General features: G+C 43.5%; 1 protein-coding gene across 3 annotated transcripts in view; it reads left to right on the top strand.

Annotated features, from left to right (window-relative positions):
* Nucleotides 1–22,211, top strand: part of jarid2b (jumonji and AT-rich interaction domain containing 2b) — a 104,655-nt gene extending 82,444 nt beyond the window's left edge. For 2 of the 3 annotated variants that reach the window (XM_005728471.2, XM_005728472.2), the window contains exons 6-18: nucleotides 2,796–3,040; nucleotides 7,947–9,399; nucleotides 11,514–12,118; nucleotides 14,138–14,230; nucleotides 14,525–14,643; nucleotides 14,805–14,875; nucleotides 15,028–15,142; nucleotides 15,303–15,408; nucleotides 15,524–15,706; nucleotides 16,349–16,479; nucleotides 16,846–17,032; nucleotides 20,687–20,794; nucleotides 21,068–22,211. In XM_005728471.2, the coding sequence (XP_005728528.1) occupies nucleotides 2,796–3,040; nucleotides 7,947–9,399; nucleotides 11,514–12,118; nucleotides 14,138–14,230; nucleotides 14,525–14,643; nucleotides 14,805–14,875; nucleotides 15,028–15,142; nucleotides 15,303–15,408; nucleotides 15,524–15,706; nucleotides 16,349–16,479; nucleotides 16,846–17,032; nucleotides 20,687–20,794; nucleotides 21,068–21,301 (3,650 nt within the window). In that variant the 3' untranslated portion in view covers nucleotides 21,302–22,211. The remainder of the gene's footprint in view (nucleotides 1–2,795; nucleotides 3,041–7,946; nucleotides 9,400–11,513; nucleotides 12,119–14,137; nucleotides 14,231–14,524; nucleotides 14,644–14,804; nucleotides 14,876–15,027; nucleotides 15,143–15,302; nucleotides 15,409–15,523; nucleotides 15,707–16,348; nucleotides 16,480–16,845; nucleotides 17,033–20,686; nucleotides 20,795–21,067) is intronic. The other variant, XM_005728473.1, reaches the window with a different exon arrangement.
* The last annotated feature ends 861 nt before the right edge of the window (nucleotides 22,212–23,072 follow it).

The raw sequence follows: 23,072 nt of genomic DNA, 5'->3' as shown, positions 1-23,072 counted from the left end.
TATTTTTTTTTCTATTACCAAAAGCGCATCTCCCGTCTTCACACGCTGAACGAAGGGGGAATGTTTTCTGTCGGTGTAACGTGCCTCGGAGACCCCGGTGAGAGGAGTTAATGGAGGAGAGAACGCAGAAAAATAAAAGTGGTGCTACGAGATGTAACTGAGGGAAGAGGAGGAAAAGATGGGGCACTCCAGGGTAGGGATGGGTTTAATATGTACGGAGAAATGGAAACCATGGAAAAGCATCGAGTTAATGTAGGAGCACAGAATGAGTCGCGCGACAAAGAGCCTGATTTTTACAGTTCATGTCAGAGTATGTTTGTGTGCGTCCCTCTGCCCATGTGCGCATGTGAGCGATTTCCTAAGCACTGCTGTTTTGAACTGCAGAGGAGGAGGGGGAGGCGCAGTCACATGGGGATAGTGGAGCGGCGCATCAACTCTTTCCACCCCAATTAACACTTAGCTTACTAAGCCCTAACAAGGTGTTTATGCACACACTGCAACAGCTGGCCAGGGCCCTTGATACACATACGCAGCACAGTTACAGCATGCCCCTTGGGGCAAATAGACATTTGGATGAATACACATACAGAGTTGTGCAAAACGCTGCAGAAATGTTACATAGAAATCTGCAAATTAACAAGTGGCTCTCTTATATGTTTTTCCAATAGGAGTTAAATTTGGGTTTTAGCAAACTGAAACGAAGCATGACACAATTTCAGCAGTCTGGTTATAAATAGACTTGCAGCACAGCAGAGCAGATTTAAAAGAATCCAGAATATTTCTACTGTCCCTGTTACTTTATTTATTTGGTTTGTAACGTATGTTCTGACCCCCATTCTTTTTCACATCAATCTCGTCCTTTTATTTATTTTATTTTTCCCCTACAAACCATTAGTCTCATATAGTTTTCAGATATAAAATCCCCCCATAAAGGGCTTTGTATCTAGTTTCACATTTCCTCCATCCCTGACTTTCACTCCCTTCTAAGTCTGTAAAATTACCGCCAGAAAGGATTTGAAAGGTGAACACTTTGCTCAGCCCAACCCGGTCATCCTCTCAAGTGGAATGTGAAAGAGGAGAGAGACTACGGGAGACACTGGTAGGATTAAAAGAAAGCGGGAGGGAGAGGTTCGTTGATTTGCTAAACGTTAAACTCTCGCTGCCTTTGTGTCACTCGCTCCCGAGCAGTGCCGGCCCCTGGCGTTCTCCTATCTACGCGTACTTCCCCCTCATCCTTTTAAAAACCATCTGTAGCTGCAGTTTTAAACATAAAATATAGTGTGTATGCTACACATGTGTATAAGTAGCACGCACGGTGGGGTAGTGTAACCTGTTTGAACAAACCCAGGCTTGTTCTGTGCAGGAGGACAGCTTATTCTTATCTCATATACAAACACTGTTTGCAAAGCACCTCGGCGCCTTCACTGTGATATGCTAAATAAATAGATAAGGGGTAAATCGGTAGATATACTTTGCAAGGGGACGCTCTAGATGAGGGGGGAGCGGGGGGTTAAAGACACTGCAACGGGCATTTAGTGTACACAAGTAGGTGTGAGCATGCAGTCAACGACGACCTGGTCGCTGCTTTGGTTAAGAGTGTTTAAGCTCGTGGAGGGGAAAAACACACGCTCACACCTCGGTACATTTTGTGGTATTAAGATTTGTGTCAAACGTGACACTTTAATATGCAGCTTGGGCCAATCTCCAGCAGGAGGACAGTTATATGGGCTCAATGGGAGGCGGGGGTGAGGGAAATGGGAAAACAGAAATGGCGACGCAGAGAGAGGTTTTATTCTGGGAGGTAGAGACAGGAAAGGCCTGAGATTGTAGGCCATTCATCAGGGCGCCATCCCTTCATTTCTGTCTCCTCTCTCTGGGCCATGTGCCATGTTGACATAGCTAAATTAAACAGCTTTTATTGGGCTCCGTTTCTTGCTTAGCTCACTTCTCAAAATGTCAGAATTTCTCCCATTTTGTCATCGAACCACACGTGCAATGCAGCAAGCATGCACACGCTCGCACACATCAACACGCACTGCTGCTAAAATAAACAAAAAAACATGACATCCACGTACCAACTAACAATGACGCACCTTTCAGAATGAACGCATACTGTGCTGTGTGCGTGTTCGCGCTGCAGCTGATTTTAAGACTCTGTAAAACTTTAAAATTGAGCCTCATAAAAGCTGAAGAGAGAGCCATTCAATGTATGTTAATTGCCGCTCTCCTGTTGGGCTCGCTTAGCATCATCTCGGGGGTGGTTTATGTAGTCGAAGTCTATTTTGAACAGATTCATTGACACGTAGCACAAAGGCGTTTTCATGCCCACCTTAAATCATGCATATTTCACTGATTGGGGCGTATATGTTTGCCAAAAGCCTGTCACCTCAAATGTTTGTGTAGAGTTTTCTATGTGGTCGTTGTGGTTTAGTCCCAAATGGGTAAAACCCATTCTGCTTTTTGGCACAGGCAGATGTTAGCCTGAAAAGCATACTATATGTCCTATACATATATATATGAAGTATGTACTTTTGGAACTTTCCAGTCTCTGCAGTAGCTTAATTATTTAATTTGTTTGTTTGCTTTTGGCTTCTGCAGACTAGAAACTTCTACTCCAGAATCTGGAAAGCACAGAACTGTTTCTTCTCTCCTCTCTCACTCTGATTTTCTTTGAAGCATACGAAAACATAGATGTTGGCAGGCAGCAATTTTTTTTTTATTTTTTTTTTTTATTATTAAGAATTGCAAAAGCAAAACACCTGATCCTCGTGTTTCATCTTTGCCCCTTCTTCCAGTTTTTCACAGCCACAGTAAAGCGGGGACCAGGGAGAGTCCGAGGCCCAAGGGCGGCGCTCACGGCAGGGATGCGCCTGCCCCGCCGCTGCCACCCCCTCCACCTCCACCTCCGCCCCTCCTGAGAGAACGCAGCGAGCGGGCAGAGGCGCGGGAGCACGCAAGGGAGCTGCAGGCCATGGCCAACAGTAGAGGTTCAGCCAACGGGCTGCCACTGAGGAGAACTTCAGAGGACCTGCGCAAGCAGGTAGTGTGTGGCCTGAAGTGCCCAGCGCTGGTCTCGCAGTATCGTGTCAGAGCTGTGATAGGCTGAAAGGAGATGGAAAAGAGTGAAAACAGTTCCAGAGATTCCCATTTTTATTTACCCATCTTCCATCTTTTTTAAATCTTCCTCTCTGTGGTTTCTCCTAACTGCTCCTGTGTCGTGCTTGCCTACCTTCTGATGTATTGTGGTGTATTTGCAGTGCTTTCTTTACATTACCTCCTTCCTACTTTGCTCTTTTCTTACAGATCTTATTATTTTTAACACTTTTATTTCCTCCTCTGCTCCTCTCCTCCTCTCTTCTTCTCTCTTTGCCTCCCTTCTCCTCCATCCATTGTGTCTGGGAGAGTAATGATTGTGTTTTGGCCTGCTGCGACTGCAGCTATATTTAGTAGTGCTGGCTAGGGGCTGTGAAATCCTGCCTGCCTCTCCATGGCACTTAGCAGGTTTCAAGGAACCCCACAAAGTGAAAGAGGGAAAAACAGGAAAAGGAGAGGCTGGAGATGTCTTCAGCTTGATAAGTGTCATTCCTCTGGCCACGCTGGCTAATTAAAGGCAGGTGACTGCTGAGGCTCCGCATTCGATCGGCTTTCCTTTTTCGCTCCTGCTTCGTCTTTAACCCGCCATATTTGAAATGCCAGCCTTTATTTCGCGGTGGTGTTTTCTCGTTGTTCCACCGCGCTGCTGCTGGTGTAAACACAGACATGTGCTTCAGGTTTTTAAAGTGGCTGGAATTGTCCAGCAAACCCAACAAGGAATTTCAATGAGAGTGACTGCCTGCCAAGACAAACTTCAGCCTCACTTACCCACCGGCCTTTGTTCTGCTGTTCTTCCTCTACTCTCTCCCTCGCTCCGTTTCGCACACTGCTGGCACCCAGTGTTATTCTTTTGCTTCTATCGCACGGAGTGTTTTGGTTTTCCTCATGTTCTCTCATTCAGCAATCCTCACTGTCTTCTTCTTTTTTCTTTCTTTTTTTTTTTTACCAATTTTCATGCTTCACTCTCTCTCTTCTCCTGTGTCAGACAGACTGATTTTGCCCTTGACAACATGGCTCCAATCATTTGGAAGGATTAGTTTTGTTTTTTCTTTTTCGCTCTCCCTCCAATTATCATGAACAAGTTGTGTGTTAACCATGTGTGTTCAAAAGACACACAAATTTAGACACATTACCAATGGTGACAGTTCAGGCTAAGCTATAGAAAAGGTCAAGTGATTTTTGTAGCAGTAAAACAAACTCTGTGGTTGTGTGTATTTAATCTAAAAAAAAAAAGGGGGGTAAAACATGATCATAATTCAATTCATGGTCATTCTCACTAATTTAATAGCAGCTTGTATACACAGTTTAAAAAAAACAACATGATTTGATCCATTTTAATAACACTGTGCAGCATGGATAATAAACTTGGGTAGGGCATCGAGTTTGATGAATGCAATTTGCAATTCTGAATACTGAATATGGTCATTCCTCCACTATTTATTCAAATGCCCGTGTTGCATTAATCAGGGCATCCTTTCAAGCAAGCTCCTATGAGCCGGTTAGTAGACTGTGTACGTTGTTGGTGCTGGGCTATTGTGACCTTTCTTCAACTGCTTAAAAATCAGCTTGACCTGCCTGGATTGCTTTGCTTTGCAAGTGACAGGAAATTGAAGACTTAAATCAGATTCATGCCTCACTTTTAAGGTGTTCTGGTGGTTGCATCATAAATCACTCCAGCAAAGGAGACCGTTTAGAGTTCAGAATAGGATTTAACCCACCAGTTGTCATTGCATCACAGGAACATTTGATGGATACGTTTGTACGCTGCGTATCAGACATTCAGCACTGTCTTTATTTTGAGCAGCCATAAACATCAGAAAACACACAAGATGACCAAATCTCTGTATGATCCAAATGCACACACACACATTTTTATGGACTTACTAGAACACACCAATTTACAAAAAAGTAAGTAAATAATTCTGTGCCTGTCAAACACAATAATCTTGCATGTAGGGCCGGATTTTCTGCCTTCCCCTGCGTCTCTTTCTTTTCCTTTCTTTTGTGAGTCAGCAAAGCTTTGAAAGGGTTAAACTTTCTGCTGTCTTATTCTATCCTCTGGCTGGCCTCCTCTCGCTGTCTATCTCCCACCCCACCCCCGCCTCCTCGCCTTCTCAGGGCCTGCTCCTGCAGATATTGTGTGTTAAAAATCTTCCTGGCAGGCCTCAGCTGGGCTATAGCAACACATGATGTCATCTAGACCCACCTCCTTTCCCCCTCCCTCTCCTTCCCGCTCACGTGCGAATGAACAGTCTCCGGCTGCCTGCCTCCTGCCTCTGTCTGTGTGCTCTATTTTTTTTCCTTTTGGCTCTTTATTGTCTCTCTTATTCTGTTCGTCGTTCTTTTCATTTCTCGCTGCCAGTCGCTATTAGAAGTGAACCTTTCTTTCTTTCTTTCATATTCTACCTCATCATCACTCTTGCCTTCCTCCTTTTCCACCACACCAAATAAAAAGTGAGGGAGACCTGCTGAGAGCCCCCCCACCCCCCCACCCTTTTTAAGCGAGGCGGTCCTCTGAGCCCTCTTGTGGCAGGAAGGTGTCATGACAGTTTTGTTGTCTGACATTGTCAGCAAAAGTTGCTGATTAGATATGACAAATACTTCCCATATTTATCCTGCAGCTTTATGACAGACAGCTGTTTAGACATCGTTGTTGCCCTAAATAACCTGTTGCCTGAAACTTTTCTTATCTGTGGATATATTCTTTTTAGTAGTCAAGTTTTGGAGTCGTAGGAGGTTTTTTTTTTGTCACTGTTTATCTCATGAAAACAGCGTTTTAGCCGGCAGACTTACTTTATCTGCTCCTATTTCTACTCAATCTGCATTTACTCCTCCCTCTGCCTTGTCCCCCTGTTTTATTTTTGGCGTTCTTTTCCCTCCATTGTGAGAAGAAGCGTTTGTGTATGTAGGGAGACGGGGGGAGTGATTGACGGAGGCAGGGTTAGGTTTCAGTTCCCCCTTATCTTTTAATGGCCTGGTCTTTGTGTCGGCCCCCCACCACCTGAGGCAAACACAATACAATACACACACACACACACACACACACACACTCACGTGACACGAGAGCCCTTCAAAGGCGAACCTGTCAATGGACCGGCTGTCACCTCCCTCCTGTGGCGCCCTGGCTGTGATTGATAACTCCATCCTCTCCCATCCTCCCTCCCGCCTTGTTCATGTGGTCCACCTCCAGCTAGTCCAAACAGACAGACGCAGCAGAATGACAGCAACAAAATACAGACGCATTTTGTTTTTCATGTTTTCTAATGAAAAGCAGGGCTCTGTCATGTGTTGTGTACAAATCTGCCTAGCCGTGCTTTGAATGCATGACTTTGAAACATGAGAAAAAAGACATACAATAAAATCATGTTGGCTTGTATTTGAAGGAGCTTTCACTGGTATAACTACAGAGCTGTGATCCCCACTTTACCATTTCATACAAGCAAACAGGGATCTTTAACTCTTAAGATCTTAAGATTTCTTATCATTCTCATGTATAGGCTAACCAAAAAGAAGGTAAAAGTAGAGCCCTGACAGATATTAGCTTTTTGCCAATAGATATTGGTATTGGTACTAAAATAAAGTGTTTATACTTTGGCCTAGAGTGCAAGGGATGTTTTACTCCACAGACACCTCTAGCAGCTTTTAAGGTGGGATGAGAGGGGATCATGTTCTGAAATATGTATAGAGATGAAATACCTTTGGGGGGGGCGAAAAAAGAGACAGGCAGGAAATAAAGCTATGAAGAGAAATATGAGTGAAAGCTGGACAAATAATGGGCACATCAGAAAGAGCCACGCTCTAATGGGAAAATAGACAAAAAAAACAACACAGTTTAACGTGTGCTGAGGCAGCTGTAGAGCTCTTTGAACTGAGGGAGAGGGTGGCCATGTTTCTTCCCACAGCTGCATCCCAGTATGCTAGCGGTGGAACTAGACACCACTGTACCAAACCTCAGATCTACAGCTGGGGGTTTAAAGACTTAAACACACATGTGCTCAATATACACTCACTTGCTTCTCCATACTTCTCCATCATGTCCATTAAAACACCTTTTTACCCCAAAAAATGAAGTCTGGCATTTTTTAAAAAAGCGATAGCCAAATAAAAGGCTATTTTTATACATCCTGATGGGATTTTATTCCATCCCAGTGACCCCACCTTCTACCTCATACTGTCCAGCCATCTGCTAGCAGAAATCAAGGAGCCATCCCTGCTTTCCATTTCATGTCTGCCATCTCTCTCTCTCTCTCTCTCGCTCTCGCTCTCTACTCGCTCTAAACTGTTGTTTATCTCAGGATGTAGTGGCTTTGGTTTTGGTTTGCACATATCCTTTGCTGAATCTCAGTCGTTGTGCTGAGAGCAGTCTACAAAAGTGCAGCAGATTTTAAAAGTATAGTAATCTAGACAGTTGATTGGCTCCCTAATGAATAGCGACGGTTTCCGCAAATAGCTTTGGTCTGACCAGCCAAATGTTTTACTGCACAGCTAGCATCTGAATGTTTGGCCTCTTCATAGCATGGAGTGTGGGTGCGCCCACGCCCCTGCATGTGTTGGCTTGTACATTCTGATAATTTTATTTTCTCTCTCTCTCTCTCTGTGTGCGTGTTTGTGCGTTTTGGGAAAATCATTTATACTATGTTAGCTGTAATAGTGTTTTTAACAATGAAAGGAATCTGACCTGACAACAGCAGTTCTGTTCTGTTTAAACTCGGTCAGCATGCCACCCACTGTTGTTTCTTACAATGAGTCCTTTTTCTAAAACAGACGTAGTCACATGGTTGTTGTAAGATTGGTCACTCTATGACATCTAACATGTCTCAATTGTCTCTCCCTGCTTCTTCTGTGCATCTCAGGTTTCTAAAGTAAACGGGCTGACACGGGCGGGCTCGGCACAAGCCGTCAATGGTGCCAAAAAGAGCCGCGACTTCCGACTGCCCTCCAAAACTGTGAAGAAGTACACAGCCACCGTGTCCAAGGGCCACGTCACCTACACCAAAGCCAAACAGAAAGAACTGGGCAAGAAAACCAAACTCAGCAGCAGCAACAAACACAACAGCGCCGCCTCGGCACCATCGTCAGCGAACAATCACAATCAGCACAGCCAGCCAGCAGCCAGCAATGGGCTGGCCAACTCAGGAAAAGCAGCGGCACCAGCCCACCACAGCAATGCAAAAACCCGCAAACAGGTGCTACTATCCAATGGGCTGCACAATGTGGCTGCCGGCGGCCGTCCCAACGGCAGGCTAAATGGGCAGCGGCACAACACCCTGGCCAAGGAGGATGCACAGAAACTGTGCCAGCAGGGCCAGGGGGAGTGCCATGGTCGAGAAGGACTGCGGAACTCCAAGCGGCGTCTGGAGGTGCTGCTCAACTCGGTGGGGACGGGGGTGGTTGAGCACAAAGCCAAAACGCATGGCACTGAGGCCAAGAAGGCCAAGCTCCAATCCACTCCTTTGGAGACCCGCAGCAGCAGCAAGAAGGTGGCCAATCAAGAGAAAGCTACCACGCAAAACACCTCGTCTACCACTCCAATTTCTAATGGACACGAATCAGAAACACCCCCTTCTCCTAAACAAACTCAACCTGTTACCCCACCTCCATCTTCTACTCTCCCTCCTCAACAAACCCTGCCTCCTTCTACACCAGCAGCCAACGCGGAGCCGGTGAACCAGCGACCTAAGCGGGCATCGGCTGGCAAGCTGATGTTGATACGACAAGCACAGCAGCAGCAGAGCAGGTCCCATGGTCGGAGTGCCTCCTCCCCCTCATTAGGCCAGAATCACTCACCGAACCCCAGTCACGTCAGCACTACCTCAGACCCCCAACAAACCTCTGTGTCCTCCTCCACCTCTTCTCCTCTTACTTCCACCAACAGCCCTGGACAGCTCAAACCGGCAGCATTGCGGGCTGTTGACCGTGACAAGGAGTGGGAGCGTGAGAAAGAGCTGACGCGTCAGAAGGAACGCGAGCAAGAGAAGGAGTGGGAGCGCCACCGGAGTAAGCCGGAGGGCTGGGCAGCCCTGGGTGAAGTCCCCATTTTCCGGCCGGCTCCAAGGGAGTTTCAGGACCCCCTGGTGTACTTGGATGCGGTGAGGGAACAGGCTGAAGTGGCTGGCATGTGTCGTGTGGCGCCACCACCAGACTGGCGACCAGAGTGTAAGCTGAGCGAGGAGATGCGTTTTGTTACACAGGTGCAGAGAGTCCACATGCTGGGCCGGCGCTGGGGCCCCAATGTGCAGCGGCTGGCTTGCATCCGCAAGCACCTTAAATCTCAGGGCATTACCATGGATGAGCCACCTGTCATTGGTAAGTGAACACGCACATGTGTATGTGAATGTACAGTAGCAGTACTGTATGCTAGGGTGTTAAGTGTAAGATGCTGTGTTGTTTGTTTGGAGTTGACTTTTTTTTTTCTTTAGGGATGTTAAAGCTCTGCAAAATTGCAAGCTGCACCTGAACCGTCTAAAATGCTTAGTTGGCTGACCAGGCTTTTTTTTTATTTTTATTTTTTTTATTTTAAACCCTTGTTTGCAACACATTTGCAAAAATGCCAGCTTAGCATGCCCACAAACAAGGAGCAGCTGCCTCAAAAAGTCTTGACCATGATGATGCCACATGTGTTTTTTATTTATTTATTTTTTCTGGCACAACTGAACATAAAAGTCAGAAGAGCTGAAGATCCAGTGAATTGTTGTTGTTTCTGGTCACACAGCGCTCTCATATTGCTGAAGGGGGAACTCAGAATTGCTGATTCTTTGTGTAAGCATGAAAAAAAAATCGTGTGATGTGGTGCAATGACATAGTTTGTGCCATTTAGAATCATACGCTGATTTCTGTTGCTGCATTACTGAATTCAAGCACTGTTCATTCATTTCATTGTCAGATTGCCTGCCGACCAATAAGAACGGACTTGATTTTTCAGAAGGCCGTTAAAGAAACATGAGATATGTTTCAGAGGGAGAAATGAGTGCAACAGCAATGTTATAGCATGAGAGAATATGATGTGATTTAGTTTTTATTTTTTCTATATCAAAGAATGTAAAGCTGTTCTATCATACTCCCGAATGTATTTATGAAACTGTAAATGAGCATACTGAGCATATAAAGTATGTGCAGAGTTTGAGTGATGAGTGATAGGCCACAGGTTTCTTCCTGCACACTGTCACGTAGAACCAGAGCTTACTTTCTAAGAGTGATTATTAGCAAACAAGTAAACAGACATAAACACAAGCACACTCAACCCAGTCAAAACATGGCTATCCACATCCCTCAATAAACAATTTCTTTATAGGAAAAAATGTGCAAGTACAGGTTACAAAATAGCAACATTTGCTCAGTACTTTATCGACGCACACACAGAGTATGGTTTGTCACCGACTCCTAATTTAATTTCTCCTGGATCCTGGTCTTTCACATGTTGCTGTTTATGGTGATAAGTACAACAAAGAAGATGATTTACAATCACAAAAACCTTTGTATTCTGCAGTTTAACTGTGGTTTGGCCTCCTTTGCTCTATAAAACTGTTTACTGTGACACTTGTGCACTACTTATTGTTTCCGTTGATATCACTGGTTCTCCGAGAGCTTCAGCAGTATTCGGCCTGATTTGTATCTCGCCGTTTTATAGATGACAGCAACAATGTGGAACATATCAGAAAGGAGCCTGGCGGCCAATGAAAACAATATTTCTCTCAGATTGCTCAGTCACCTTCTATTTCTCATGATGACATAAGCGTTTTATGAGCATTTAAACAGCCTCGAGTCGGGATGGAAATCCAATGTGTGAGCTTTGTGCATGTGCAAATTCTCATGTGTGCAAACAAGTGGCTGTTTAGTTTTGCCCTGGTTGAATTTGTGCAGTCTCTTGTGCTGTGTGTAGCTTTTATATACAGCTGAATACAGATTAGAGCCAGGGCTAGAGTGAGGGCTGTTGGCCAGAGAAACCTGGCAGCCAACGGTCCACAGCGCAGCCAGCCAGGGTACCCTGGTTTCAAATGACTTCTTTTACTGTCCCCAGCAGATCAGTTCTACATTAACAGTAATTTGTGTCTGTGTTTGGCACAATGAAGGTTCAGATCCGTTTTGAAAGGTGGATTGGCTGTTTCAAATAAAACGAACTGGGCAGGAGGGAACGGCATGTTTAGCCAAAGGAGCAGATGACCCAAGATGGCATTCTTTTAGTTTAGCTTGATTTCTGCGACTTTTTAAAAAGCGGAGTTTATATTAGTGAAAACTGCAAACTTCTTTATGTACACGACATTATTTTATGAGTCAAAATTGTTATTTTATGTCACTTTTTCATGTTAGCCTATGAAACAAATGTTCTGTTGAACGCACTCCAAAACCACCACTTGCCGCTGGTTTTGTAAGTGCTGCTCATGTTCTCCTCTTACTGAACCTTCTTTTTCTGCTCCTTGCAGGTGGCTGCGAAGTGGACCTGTCTCGTTTTTTCCAGCTCATCAATGACATGGGCGGCATGCAGCAGGTGATGGACCTGAAGAAGTGGACCAAGCTCGCCGACCTCCTGCGCATCCCCAAGTCTGCACAGGATCGGCTGGCCAAGCTGCAGGAGGCTTACCTGCAGTACATCTTGTCCTACGACTCACTCGGTGCTGAGGAGCGCTTGCGACTGCAGACTGATGTGCTGCAGGAGAAAAAGGACCTGGAGTCTCGCCGCGGCCCTCTGGAGGGCCTCGCAGATTCTTCAGCGCCTGGCGCTTTCTCTCTGCCGCGCTACGAGCCCAAAAACGGGCTCGTTGGCGGGATAGTGGGAGGGGCAACAGGAAACCACCGCACCAATGGAGTGTATCACCATCTGAAGGAACTGGAGGCTCAGGTCAAAGCGGGCCGGCGCCGGCTCTTCGCTCAGGAAAAACAAGGCAAAGAGGACAGGCAGCATGCGGAAGAGCAGGAGGTGGAGGACAGGGGTGTTCTCAGTGACCAGCACAAATGTATTTACAAGGTGAGGATGAAGACGACACTTGCTGTTTATGGCACACATTTGAAGCATACAGACAAGAGGCACGTAAGTTTACCTTTTGTTATTGCTTATGCATACGTTTCTGCTCTCTGCACTTTTCTTGTGATAAGTCATTACATGCTGTTAACACCTTTTGTCTCTTATTGACCTGCTGTTTAAAGATCAGCTCCAAGGCATGGAAACAAGTGGCGTCTACCTTATTTCCTTATGTTATGGTCGCCCTTAGTATTATTTTCATACCACTTTGGCAGGCATTGTTGGGTTTCTTTTACTCCTTTGGTCCAACCTGATGTACATTGTCTTGTTTATATGGTAAATGTGCGGTTGGAGCGATCTTTTTCTGGCCTGTCGTCAGTGCCAGAGCACCTTTTTAGAGAGACTTCAGTGAATCAAGATATATATCGCTCATGAGATGTAAACATTCAACACTTAATTTGACTGTTTCCTCTGTCACATCTTAAGCGACCAAATGTACACCCTGTTTGCTTGTGCTATATATTGTTTTCAACAAAGTGGATTTTACTCGGAGACATTGTTGTGATGTTGTTAACCACACAGATGTGAGTGCCTATTGAATTTTCTTACTGTGCTCTTGGTAACAATATCGTGCTGTTAACTGCCACAGTTCGTGGTTTGTTTAAGCAAACCTCAGAAGTATGCACACCTGCTTTTACACAGAAATAGTTGGGCCATTGAAGTGAGGGGCCGGCAGTTTTATTTTCTTGTGGTTTTGTTTTAATATTTCTGTGCAGCTGTGTTTGGTAAGGTGGTCTGTAGAGTTGCTCGTGTGTGTATTTGTGGACCACATAAGATGCATTTCCCCAGCCCGCTTGCAGGCCTGCTGATTATGGCTGGCTGAAAATGTAGGTCAGAGAAATGGCAGCCCCCAAAACAGCGCGTACCCATCCCCCCCACACTTCCAAAGCCCCGCCTCCACAAGCTTTCATAACCCTTCAGCTCCTTGCGTCCAGCCCTCTCCTCATGGCTTCTCTCCTTCAGCCCATGTCCTTGCTCTCAGCTATTTTCCCAAATATCCAGTCCTCTCCACAGCCCCCCACCCCCACCCAGTTTCTCTCACTCTTGCCAAATTCTCTGCGTACCTATTCGACCCCCAGTAGTTTGTGCGCATGTGGAAATTTGAAATTGTTCACTCTGTGTGCACAAAAATGGGCCATGTGACTGTTTGTGTACATTTATTTTGAAGCAGCATCTTGGGTCGAAACTGTAATTAAACTTTCTGTGTTCACTCACTGCACAATACCCCACCCATCTCCAATCTGGATCTCATTTGATTTTTCTTCTCTCCTTTCCTTTTGGTAACCAAATCCCTCTGTATGAACACCCCCCACCCCCCCAACAAACGTGACCCCGTAGTTATACAAGTACTGCTCAGTGCACAGTGACATGTGAATGGCTGTCACTGTCATGACTTGGAAGTCCTGTCAAAACGTGACTCATCACTTTTTTGCAGAGCTCAGATTTGTGGCTATTATTCATCACAAGTGCCCCCCAAGAGGAGCTTATGTTTCACTTTTTCGATCGAGAGGACAAAGTGCACGTCAAGGGTGTAATTAACTGTAATTACACTGGGAAAAAGCTCGAAAAAGCGCCGCTACTGAATGACAAAAAGTCTTGTCGGTGCACCAGACTGTAATTTAACTGCATTGTTTCACAACCCTGAAGCTAGTGCAATCATAAAAAGAACTAAGTCAGATAGTACTTGCAAACACATAAGAGGGAAAAGGAAGAAAAAAACAAAATGTCACTGTGAACATTAGGAATCCACAAGGTCAAACTTCAGCCTGGTCTGCACATCTTCAGGCTCAGAGTTGGCAGATTTATGGTCACCTTCAAAGATTCTGTGTAGCAGGGTGTCAGTGGGAGAGGGTCAAGTCCAGGGGAATTGTCTCACACTAACAAAGGGAGTAGAGATCCTTGTAGAAACACACACAGTCAGATATGCAATGTTTTATCCTTATCGCCCTCCATTTGACTTCTTGACTCATGCATCATGGGAAAAATAGATTCCACTGATGATTAATCTTAAATTCATGTGATTTGCAGGGGAAATCGGTGTCTTTGACCAACTTCTTCAGGATAGCGCGGAACACCATGACCATGTGCTTTAACAAGGAACCGTCTGCTGCTGAGGTTGAGGTTAGCATCCTGTCATCTTTATCAAACATCATCTTCATTATCTAAAGTAGCTTTCAGTGTTAAATCTTTGTTGTAATTACTTTTTTTAAAATGAGAAAACATTTAGCCCTATCAAATAATACATCTGTTAATGAAATCAAGCAGACCCCTAACTTTAAGATCATTTTTAAAAGGTGAGTTGGTTTCTCCTCGATGTCAGCTACCAGCATGACTGACCATGAGGCACACCTGAATCCTGTACTCAGTTTCATGCATACTTTCTCTTACCAGTTTTCTGTTTTTGTCCTCTTGCAGCAAGAGTACTGGAGGATTGTGGAACAGAGAGATTGCCATGTGGCAGTGCATTGTGGGAAGGTGGACACCAGTACACATGGCAGTGGTTTCCCCACAGGAAAGTCAGAGCCATTTTCAAAGTAAGTGTTTCTCATCCATCTTGTGAGTTTGGGTACATTTTTCTACCTGCAGCAAAGTCTTTACCTGATCACCGGTCAGATAAAACTTTTTAACAGTCAAACTATCTGCTTCCTCAAAAGTCATTCTTAGAAAAAACGTCTTCTTTTCCTTCTTTCCTCAGACATGGATGGAACCTCAATGTCCTCCCAAATAACTCTGGATCCATACTGAGGCATCTGGGTGCTGTGCCTGGTGAGAATTATTTTCATAGCACAGTCTGTACGTTGCTCTACAAATGTAGATAGTCTGTGTTATCTTGATCACTCCAGATGTTTGAGCGGTTTCTGTTGTTTAGCCTGCAGATATTAATGTTTCTGTCTCACTTAACCTTCCTGTCTCTACAGGGGTGACCATTCCCTGGCTAAACATTGGCATGGTCTTTTCTACCTCATGCTGGTCTCGAGACCAAAATCGCCTTCCATATATTGATTACTTACACACTGGTGCTGATTGCATTTGGTAAGTATGCGCAGAGGCGTTGTCTCGGTGTAAGTGTGTGCACCAAAAACTTGTTAATATGGTAAAAATGTATAAAAATAGACGAGAGATCTAATAGACTTGAATAAAGGAAAACTAAGTGAAAAGTTTGAAACTGATGTCTGTGTGTGTGCTCGGACAGGTATTCTATCCCTGCTGAGGAGAAGGCTAAGCTGAACAAGGTGGTCCATACACTGCTTCAGGCCAATGGCACGCCAGGACTAGAGATGCTGGAGAAGAATATCATGGTAAGTCTATAAAAATCCATTCACATATATTTTAACTGGAAGGAAGCGATGCTTTTGATCCTAAAACTTTGCAGAGTCACTTGGAAATGTAACGCCGTTTATTTCACTCTTCCAGATATCTCCAGAGGTGCTGTGCCGTGAAGGCATCAAGGTTTATCGTACTGTCCAGCGGAGTGGCCAGTTTGTGGTCTGCTTCCCCGGTGCCTTTGTCTCTAAAGTGTGCTGTGGCTACAGCGTGTCAGAGACGGTGCACTTTGCCACACCACACTGGATGAACCTGGGTTACCAGGCCGCAAAGGTCAGCATATAAATCAGGGCCGACAAAGCTGAACCAAAGGCCATTTCGATGAATAATGACACATTTTACATCACTGTTTGTTTTCATTTTGCGACAGTGCTGTGGACTGCAGCTGTTAAAGATTCAATTTGGGTAGAGGTGATTAACACTGAAATGAACTTAATTCAGCCGGTGTTTTGACCTTTGAGTTCTGTTTCATGTTTGTGAGCGTGAGAGAGCTCCCGAGTAAACCTTTGGCTCGTTGGACTTCATTATAGCTGTAATAGAGGCGAAGAAAATGTTCCCCATTGTCATTATGGGCATAACAGTGATGGAAGTACATCTACCTTCAGCAATGCTATCATACCCACAGCCACATTAAGATTACCCTTCAGGGTAATGTGACATTCATAAAACGTGCTGCACTGTGGAGCACTGCCTGAAACACGCTCTTGCAAATTACAAACATTTTTAGTGAGGAATCATAGGAGAGGATGAGAAACATTGATCTTGGTTACATTACAAATATTCTCTTTGTTATACACTAAAGGACATTGTCAGCATTCTTGGAGTATATTAGACCACACCTTTATATTTTGGCTGAAAGCTGGACAAAAATAGATATTAAATGGCTGATTTTTTGTTTGTTTTTTCCACTCACAGGACCTGAAATGTCGTTGTATAGCCAAACCATTCTCAATGGAGAAGCTACTGTATCAGATCGCCACAGCTGAGTCCAAGAGGGACAACGGCCTACTCCTCACCACCATCTCCACCCTTCTCAAAGACCTCAGGTATGATGCAACAACTCATACAGACGACAAACACTGCAAAGCTACAAATCCAGTTTTATTAGATTTCTAAAGATCGCCACATCAAAAACTGCCTATTATTTATCAAACTTCTGGGTTTTGTTTGAGTCAGCTTATGTTCATAAGATAGGTGTTGTCTAATTCACCTTATAATGACTGAATGTACTGTTGTTGTAAAGGAAGAGGAATAAATTGTGATTGAAGTTGGCTATAATACTATTATATCCATTGTGTTACTGTACTGAGATCTGAGTAAGTGCCATTCTCTGTAAGCTCCACTCTGATAGTTTCCCCTTGATAGCAGCAAACTCACTTCCCCTCTCACTCAGTGTTTGTTTTGTCCATCAGGAACATAGAGATGCGCCAACGTCAGGAACTTTACAAGGCAGGTTTGCTCTCCTCTGCCCGTTATGGCACACACGATGGCAGCCTGGGACCCATCGAGGGACGTAAGAAGCCTCGCGGCAAATGGCTGACACTGGAGTCCTCAGAGAGGCGCTGCCAGATCTGTCAACATCTCTGCTACCTGTCCATGGTGAGAGCACAACGCCCAGGGGTTTAACATGACAGTGTGTCAAATGTTAAATGGTTTGGGTTCAGTTTACCTGCAAAGGACTTCCTTCCTTCCTTCCTTCCTTCAAGTCAACATATTCATCCTAAATTTTTATAAATGAAATCCTACATCTGGTTAGTGTGGCTGTAATTGTAGGTCTCTTACTACTCGACCTGCTTTAGTGATAATGTTTCGTATAATAATAGTACCTTTTTTGTTGTGCTGGAGGCCAGGCTTGGTGAATTGGAGGCATGGCTCCGCACCGTTGAAAGTAAACCTGCAGCTGTAATGGCTAGCCAGGCCCAAAGTAGTTTAGCTGTCACCCAAATGCACTGCCGGGAAGAAAGGCCGGCTGCTGCTGGAAGGAAGCGCAGTCCGAAAGAGAAGCCCTTGGTACGCAACTAGCACGTTCAAAATTCTAACCATGTGTTTTTTTCCACTCAGCGACACCTGCAGAGAAAAAAACTCTGGTCATTGGCAGCTTCATACTTAGAAACGTGAACCTGCAGACTCCAACAGCAGAGCATTTGTTTGAACTAAAGATAAACGTAGATTTACTTAGACTGTAATTCAGATTGAAAGTAATGGCATTCAGTTGTTTTAATCACAAGTCACTAAAACTAACATTGAGTTAGTGTGTGACTTTACTAACAGCGTCTTCTCCCCAGTCTGACCTGGGTTGACATGCATAGCTGGATGTTGTCTTTTAGCTGCAGGCTGTCTGGGTGGTGTCCAGCAAACAATATGGGCTTCGTGGGTAACTGGAAAACTTTCTGTGGAAAACGTGGTCTTTTTTTAGAGAGACTCCAATCATCCTACTATGGGTGGTGCAGCTCTCATCTCTATGAATGTTGCTGAATTTATTAAAAAACAAAAATCATGTGTTTGATTCTGGATGATCTATGCAGAGTCAAGCACAGGAAGCAGAGCTGCATTTGTAAGCTGTGTACACACTGGAAGGGTTTTGCAGCAACAGCAGAGATCACAGAAACAATATCTGAACACTATTTGGCGCAAAAACTGCTGACGACACAAAGTGGGAGGGATCTGCAATAGATTGTATTCAACTTCAAAGCGACCAGTTGAATAGACTATTAGTGAGAGTGAAGAATACAGTTGGTTGACGTATGACCTGGAAGTCAATACGTTAGAGGGTCACCTAGGCAACCGGAGCCTGAAAAGTCTGCATACGACCAACGATCAGCTTCAAAGCGATGCACGATGAGCCTGAATCTGAATCAAATCTTTATTTCAAACATATTATTTAAAAAAAAATGTTAATAAACAAAAAATAATTTTTTTTGTTTATTAACAAAATGGTCTGTATTTTTTCCATCACTTAGAAAAAATACTGACCTTTTTCCATTCAAAGGGGAGTAGGAGGAAGCAAATGCTTACAAATTTCAACCCCTATTAGCAAATCGCTTCCAGTATGTATGCAACTTTACACGTCTCTCAGCAGCTTCCCTCCCCCTCCAAACTCACAGAGACCATCTGCTCCCAGAAATATATGAAAACTATTTCAATAGAGCAAAACACTTGAATATTGATTTTTTTTTTATATTAGGACTCTCTTAAAGTCCCTGTTAGTAAATGATGTAATAATCGATCAACATGTTGATTTATTTTCTGTTACGCTTTAAGTTTAAGTGAAGGCAGTGATCTCTCACTCTAGTTTATTAATCCCGCAAAGACTCAGACAGCTGTAATTATCCTTAGCCTTAAACAGTTGAACTGTAAAAGACAAAAAACAGTTTCTGTTGGCAGATTTATGCTTGTAGATGATGAAAAGAACAACTTCAACACTGTTTAATTCATTACTACCCTCAACTCAATATTTTGATCACATTCTTGATCTTGTCCCGACATATTGCATAGGAACTGAGCATTTAATGTATTTCTCAAAAAACCTCTTTTGTTTAAAATATGAATTACAGCGTTCTGGAAAACATTTCTATACAGTAGATGTCTATACAGAGGATACGATAGAGGATCTCTTAATCTTAATGTGTGACTCCCTGGTACAGTTCACACAGATGGTGGAAATTAGGGATCCGCTAATTTAGAAGGCTGTCATCTGGCCTGGAAAAATAGCTTGATACCTTATGAAAAACAAGTCCTCAGTAAAGCTAGGCCATCATGCTGTTTGTCACTGATAAGACAAAAACAGGAACAACCCCATGTTTCTTCTCAGCACTAGTCAGGCTAATCAGTTTTTCAGTTCTGTTAGCTATCAGTAATAATGACTTCACGAATTTCCTTTCAAATACAATTTTTACCATTATTGAAAAATGTCAGATGTCTGATATTTAGAGTGCTTCTTGCCAATTGATCTCACTGAACTAATTACTTCAAGTAAACATCAACATGTCTGTTAGACCCCATCGATCAATCGAATCATATCTGATAGATCCCAATTTGTGCATGTACATGGGGAGTTTTCGTCGTACACTGAAGTTATTCATGGAGTTCCACAAGGTTCTGTCCTGGGCCCAATACTTTAAATTTTTTTAAATGTTTTTGTTTTTTACGTTATATGTGGTTCCCTTAGGTTGTATTATTAGAAAACACTGCATACATTTTGTTGTTATGCAGATGATACCAAGTCATATCCATCTATGAAGCCAGATGATTCAAAAAGATTTGGTAATTTCTTAATTTCTACTTAAGAAAAACCTGAGGTTATTGTATTTGACCTTAAAATCTTTTATAGCCATAAAGTTACTTTAGATGGCATTACCTTGGCTTCCAAAAACACAGAAGAATCTTGGACTAATTTTTTTTTAACTGGGATATATCGTTTAATTCGCACATTAAACACACATCTATTATTGGACTTTTCTAGAAGCTCCCTTAAAAGCCTTTAGGTGATTCTAAATGCCACAGCAAAGCTACTCACAGGGACTGGAAAGAGAGAGTGTATTTCTCCAATCCTGGCTTCTCTTCATTGGTGCCCCTCTAAATCCAGAGTTTAAGTTCGACTCTACCTGTGGTTCATAAAGTGTCCAGTATCAGATTGGATGATCCTGAAGCATCACTTAGTTATGCTGCTAAAAGCTGCTGAGGGACCATAATGCACTTGTTTTCCAGTGACCTCTTTTTCAATCCTGATGAATTTGTTTGCCAATTTTGCATATTAATTAACCTTTGTGTACTCTCTCCCATAGCTTGTGCATTTTCCATGGTCTCTCTGTGCTCTCCTTTCTCTTCTTTCCCCTAACCCCCAACCGGTCGCGGTAGGTGGCTGCCCCTCCTTGAGCCTGGTTGCGCCAGAGGTCTCTTCCTGTTAAAAGGGAGTTGTTCCTTCCCACCGTGGCCAAGTGCTGCTCAAACGGGATCATCTGATTGTTGGGGTTTTCTCTATAGTATTGTGGGGTCCAGCACGAAGCGCCTTGAGGCAACTGTTGTTGTGAATTGGCGCTAGGAGTTGTTGTTTTTGTTTTTTTGTTTTTTTTTCAGTTTGTACATATTATTCCTGCAGTATGCTCTGTAAGTTAAATGTAACTTACTAAACATACTTAATACTACTGAGATAACAGTATAAGCATGATGAGTATGAGACATAGAGATTTATCAATATTTCCACTTTTTCACTAAGAAAATAAATAAAACTAAAAGCCTTTTTTTCCCGTTTAGGTGGTTCGGGAGACTGACAATGTGGTCTTTTGTCTGGAGTGTGCCCTGCGCTATGTGGAGAAGCACAAATCCTGCAGAGGCCTTAAGATGATGTATCGATATGATGAGGTAAGTTACCATTGTGTGGGTCTGCTATGCTTCCATTCTCCCTCTGTCCAGATGGGGGAGACATCAGCTAGCTTTTCACACCGCTACTGAAAATGTTTATACTGAGTTGTACCTGTGGTGTAATCAGGCTTTCAAATTTTTATTTATATTTTTTTAACAGCAGACACACCTGTACTTTGCCATATTCCATTTTACCTTCTGCTCTTGATTTGTGTGCATTTGCTTCATTACCACCTTTTTTCTCACTTTTTTCTGCTTCCTTTTGCCACACAGGAGCAAATCAACAGTTTGGTGAGCCAGGTGTGCGGACGAGCCATGTTGAAGAACGGAGGAAGCATCGACGCTGGAGGAGTCATTGTTAGTGGCGGAGGAGGGGACCCCTGCCACGGCTTAAGCCCTGCCAAAGCATCGCCAGCCAAGCGAGGACCCCGAAAACGCGCCACCGTAGAGGTGTCTCTGGCCCGCCTGTCGTCCAGCCACATGCCCAAGGCCGCTGCCGTGTCCTGAGGCGGGACGCCTCAACATTGCCACCCATGTGTGCTGTGCCCACATCCCACCACACCCCCTCCACTTCTCTGAATCCCTGTGTTTTTGTTTTTCCACAGTAAGCAGGATCACTATCAAACCGCTCCTTCTTCACCGCCCGATGTTAGAGATTGTTTTTGAGCTTTGAAGACCCCCCTTGCCTGACCTCAGTCTCCATCTCTTTAATAAGCAAGAGATTCTCCTCTCCTTTAGTAATGACAGGCTTGTTATAAGGAAAAGGAACTAAAAAGAGAAAAGCAAGATGTCTTTTTTGCACTAGTGTGAAAGAAGAATTTGTTTTTATTTTGGATGATTTTAGAACACACACACCTCTCTCTCTCCGAGTCAATATTGAAAGCATTAAGTATAATGTTCACAGACTTGACAGGCCTCATTTTACCCTTTAGCTCCACCTCCACCCTTCCTCAGCTGATAGGAGGTTACAATAATTACCTTTTTCTTGCATCACTCTTTCCTGCCTTCCTCTCACCCATGATACTGATACATCACATGTCCCTCAACTGTGAACACAGGAGGAATGAAAAGGCGGCCTTCCCCCCCACTCACCACCGCTCCCTCCCTCCCATGATTTTGTGAAATGAAAATGACATCAAGTAGTTGCCCAAAGTTTCTCTCTGTCCTTTATTTGAGGAAGAGGAATCACTTTTAATGTATTCTTGATGCAGTTCCTGCCTATTTTTTCTTTCTTTTTTTAATGAAATGTGGGTTGGAGATGCAAGGTAAAAAAAACTTGAAAGACAGATGATGTTGGTTTACTGTTGGTTGGCTACAATTTGTTTTTGTTTTTTTTCCCCAAGTTCAGTTTATGAATCTTAGCTTTCTTTTTTCGATAGTTTTGTTTTGTCGTGAGAAATTTTCTGTGTATATTTTTTATTTTTGTCATCATTGTGGACGTTTTCTTTTTTGTTTTCTGTTCGTCGGCGGACGTGAGAGGGGCAGAGCTGCAGCTGCTTGACCTGTGAAAAGGTCACCTCACTTCCTTGTAGTATGGAGGGATCCCTTCTTCACTAGCAAGTGGAAATGGTGCCTGATACTTAGCAAGGAGATCCATTTTATTGGTGCTGTTGGTTATAATTACTGTATAACAACACAAAATTCTTTTTAAAGGAGGAAAAAAAAAATCTGGGGGTTGGCGCCTGCTATTGGTTCACTCTGCTAGCTCACGCGCCCCCCGACCCCCACAGGGCAGAAAGGCTCGTCGGGCTTTTCTGGTTCTAGATGTGCAATCGTGTTAACATTCCATTCTTCCAGTCCTCTTGTTTCATCTGTACCAGTAAACATTAATATTATATTATATTATTATTATTATTATTTGGGGTTTTTTTTAAGCTTTGTTGATCTAATGTGTTATCTCAAGTAGAGCCACTAGTCAAAGAGTGTAAAATGTGAAATATCAAATCCAAGTTTTTCTTTCTTCTACTGTCTTTTTTTATTTTTTTTTATTTTTTCCCCTTTCCAAAAAAATTAGTATATTTTTTTTTTTTTTTTAAGAGTGGAGAAAAAGCCCAACGAAAACAAACATCACTTTTTTTTTTGTACATAAAATCCTGTAAATTTCTTTAAATACTTGAGCCTTTTTTTCTGGGGTTGAGTAAGAAAGAAAGGAAGGACCAGAGAAAGAGAGAAAGTGTTCCAGAGGAGAGTGGTCGATGAAGAAAAAGCCTTACGTTTTTCCCTTTCTTCATCCATGTGAGTTTGACGCTTACAGGGTTGCTCTGGTAAATGTGTATAA

This window comes from Pundamilia nyererei, unplaced genomic scaffold (genome assembly GCF_000239375.1).
Source record: "Pundamilia nyererei isolate P.nyererei 1_Seehausen unplaced genomic scaffold, PunNye1.0 scaffold00028, whole genome shotgun sequence".
Taxonomy (NCBI): domain Eukaryota; kingdom Metazoa; phylum Chordata; class Actinopteri; order Cichliformes; family Cichlidae; genus Pundamilia; species Pundamilia nyererei.
This window is presented reverse-complemented; position numbering and strand designations above follow the sequence as displayed.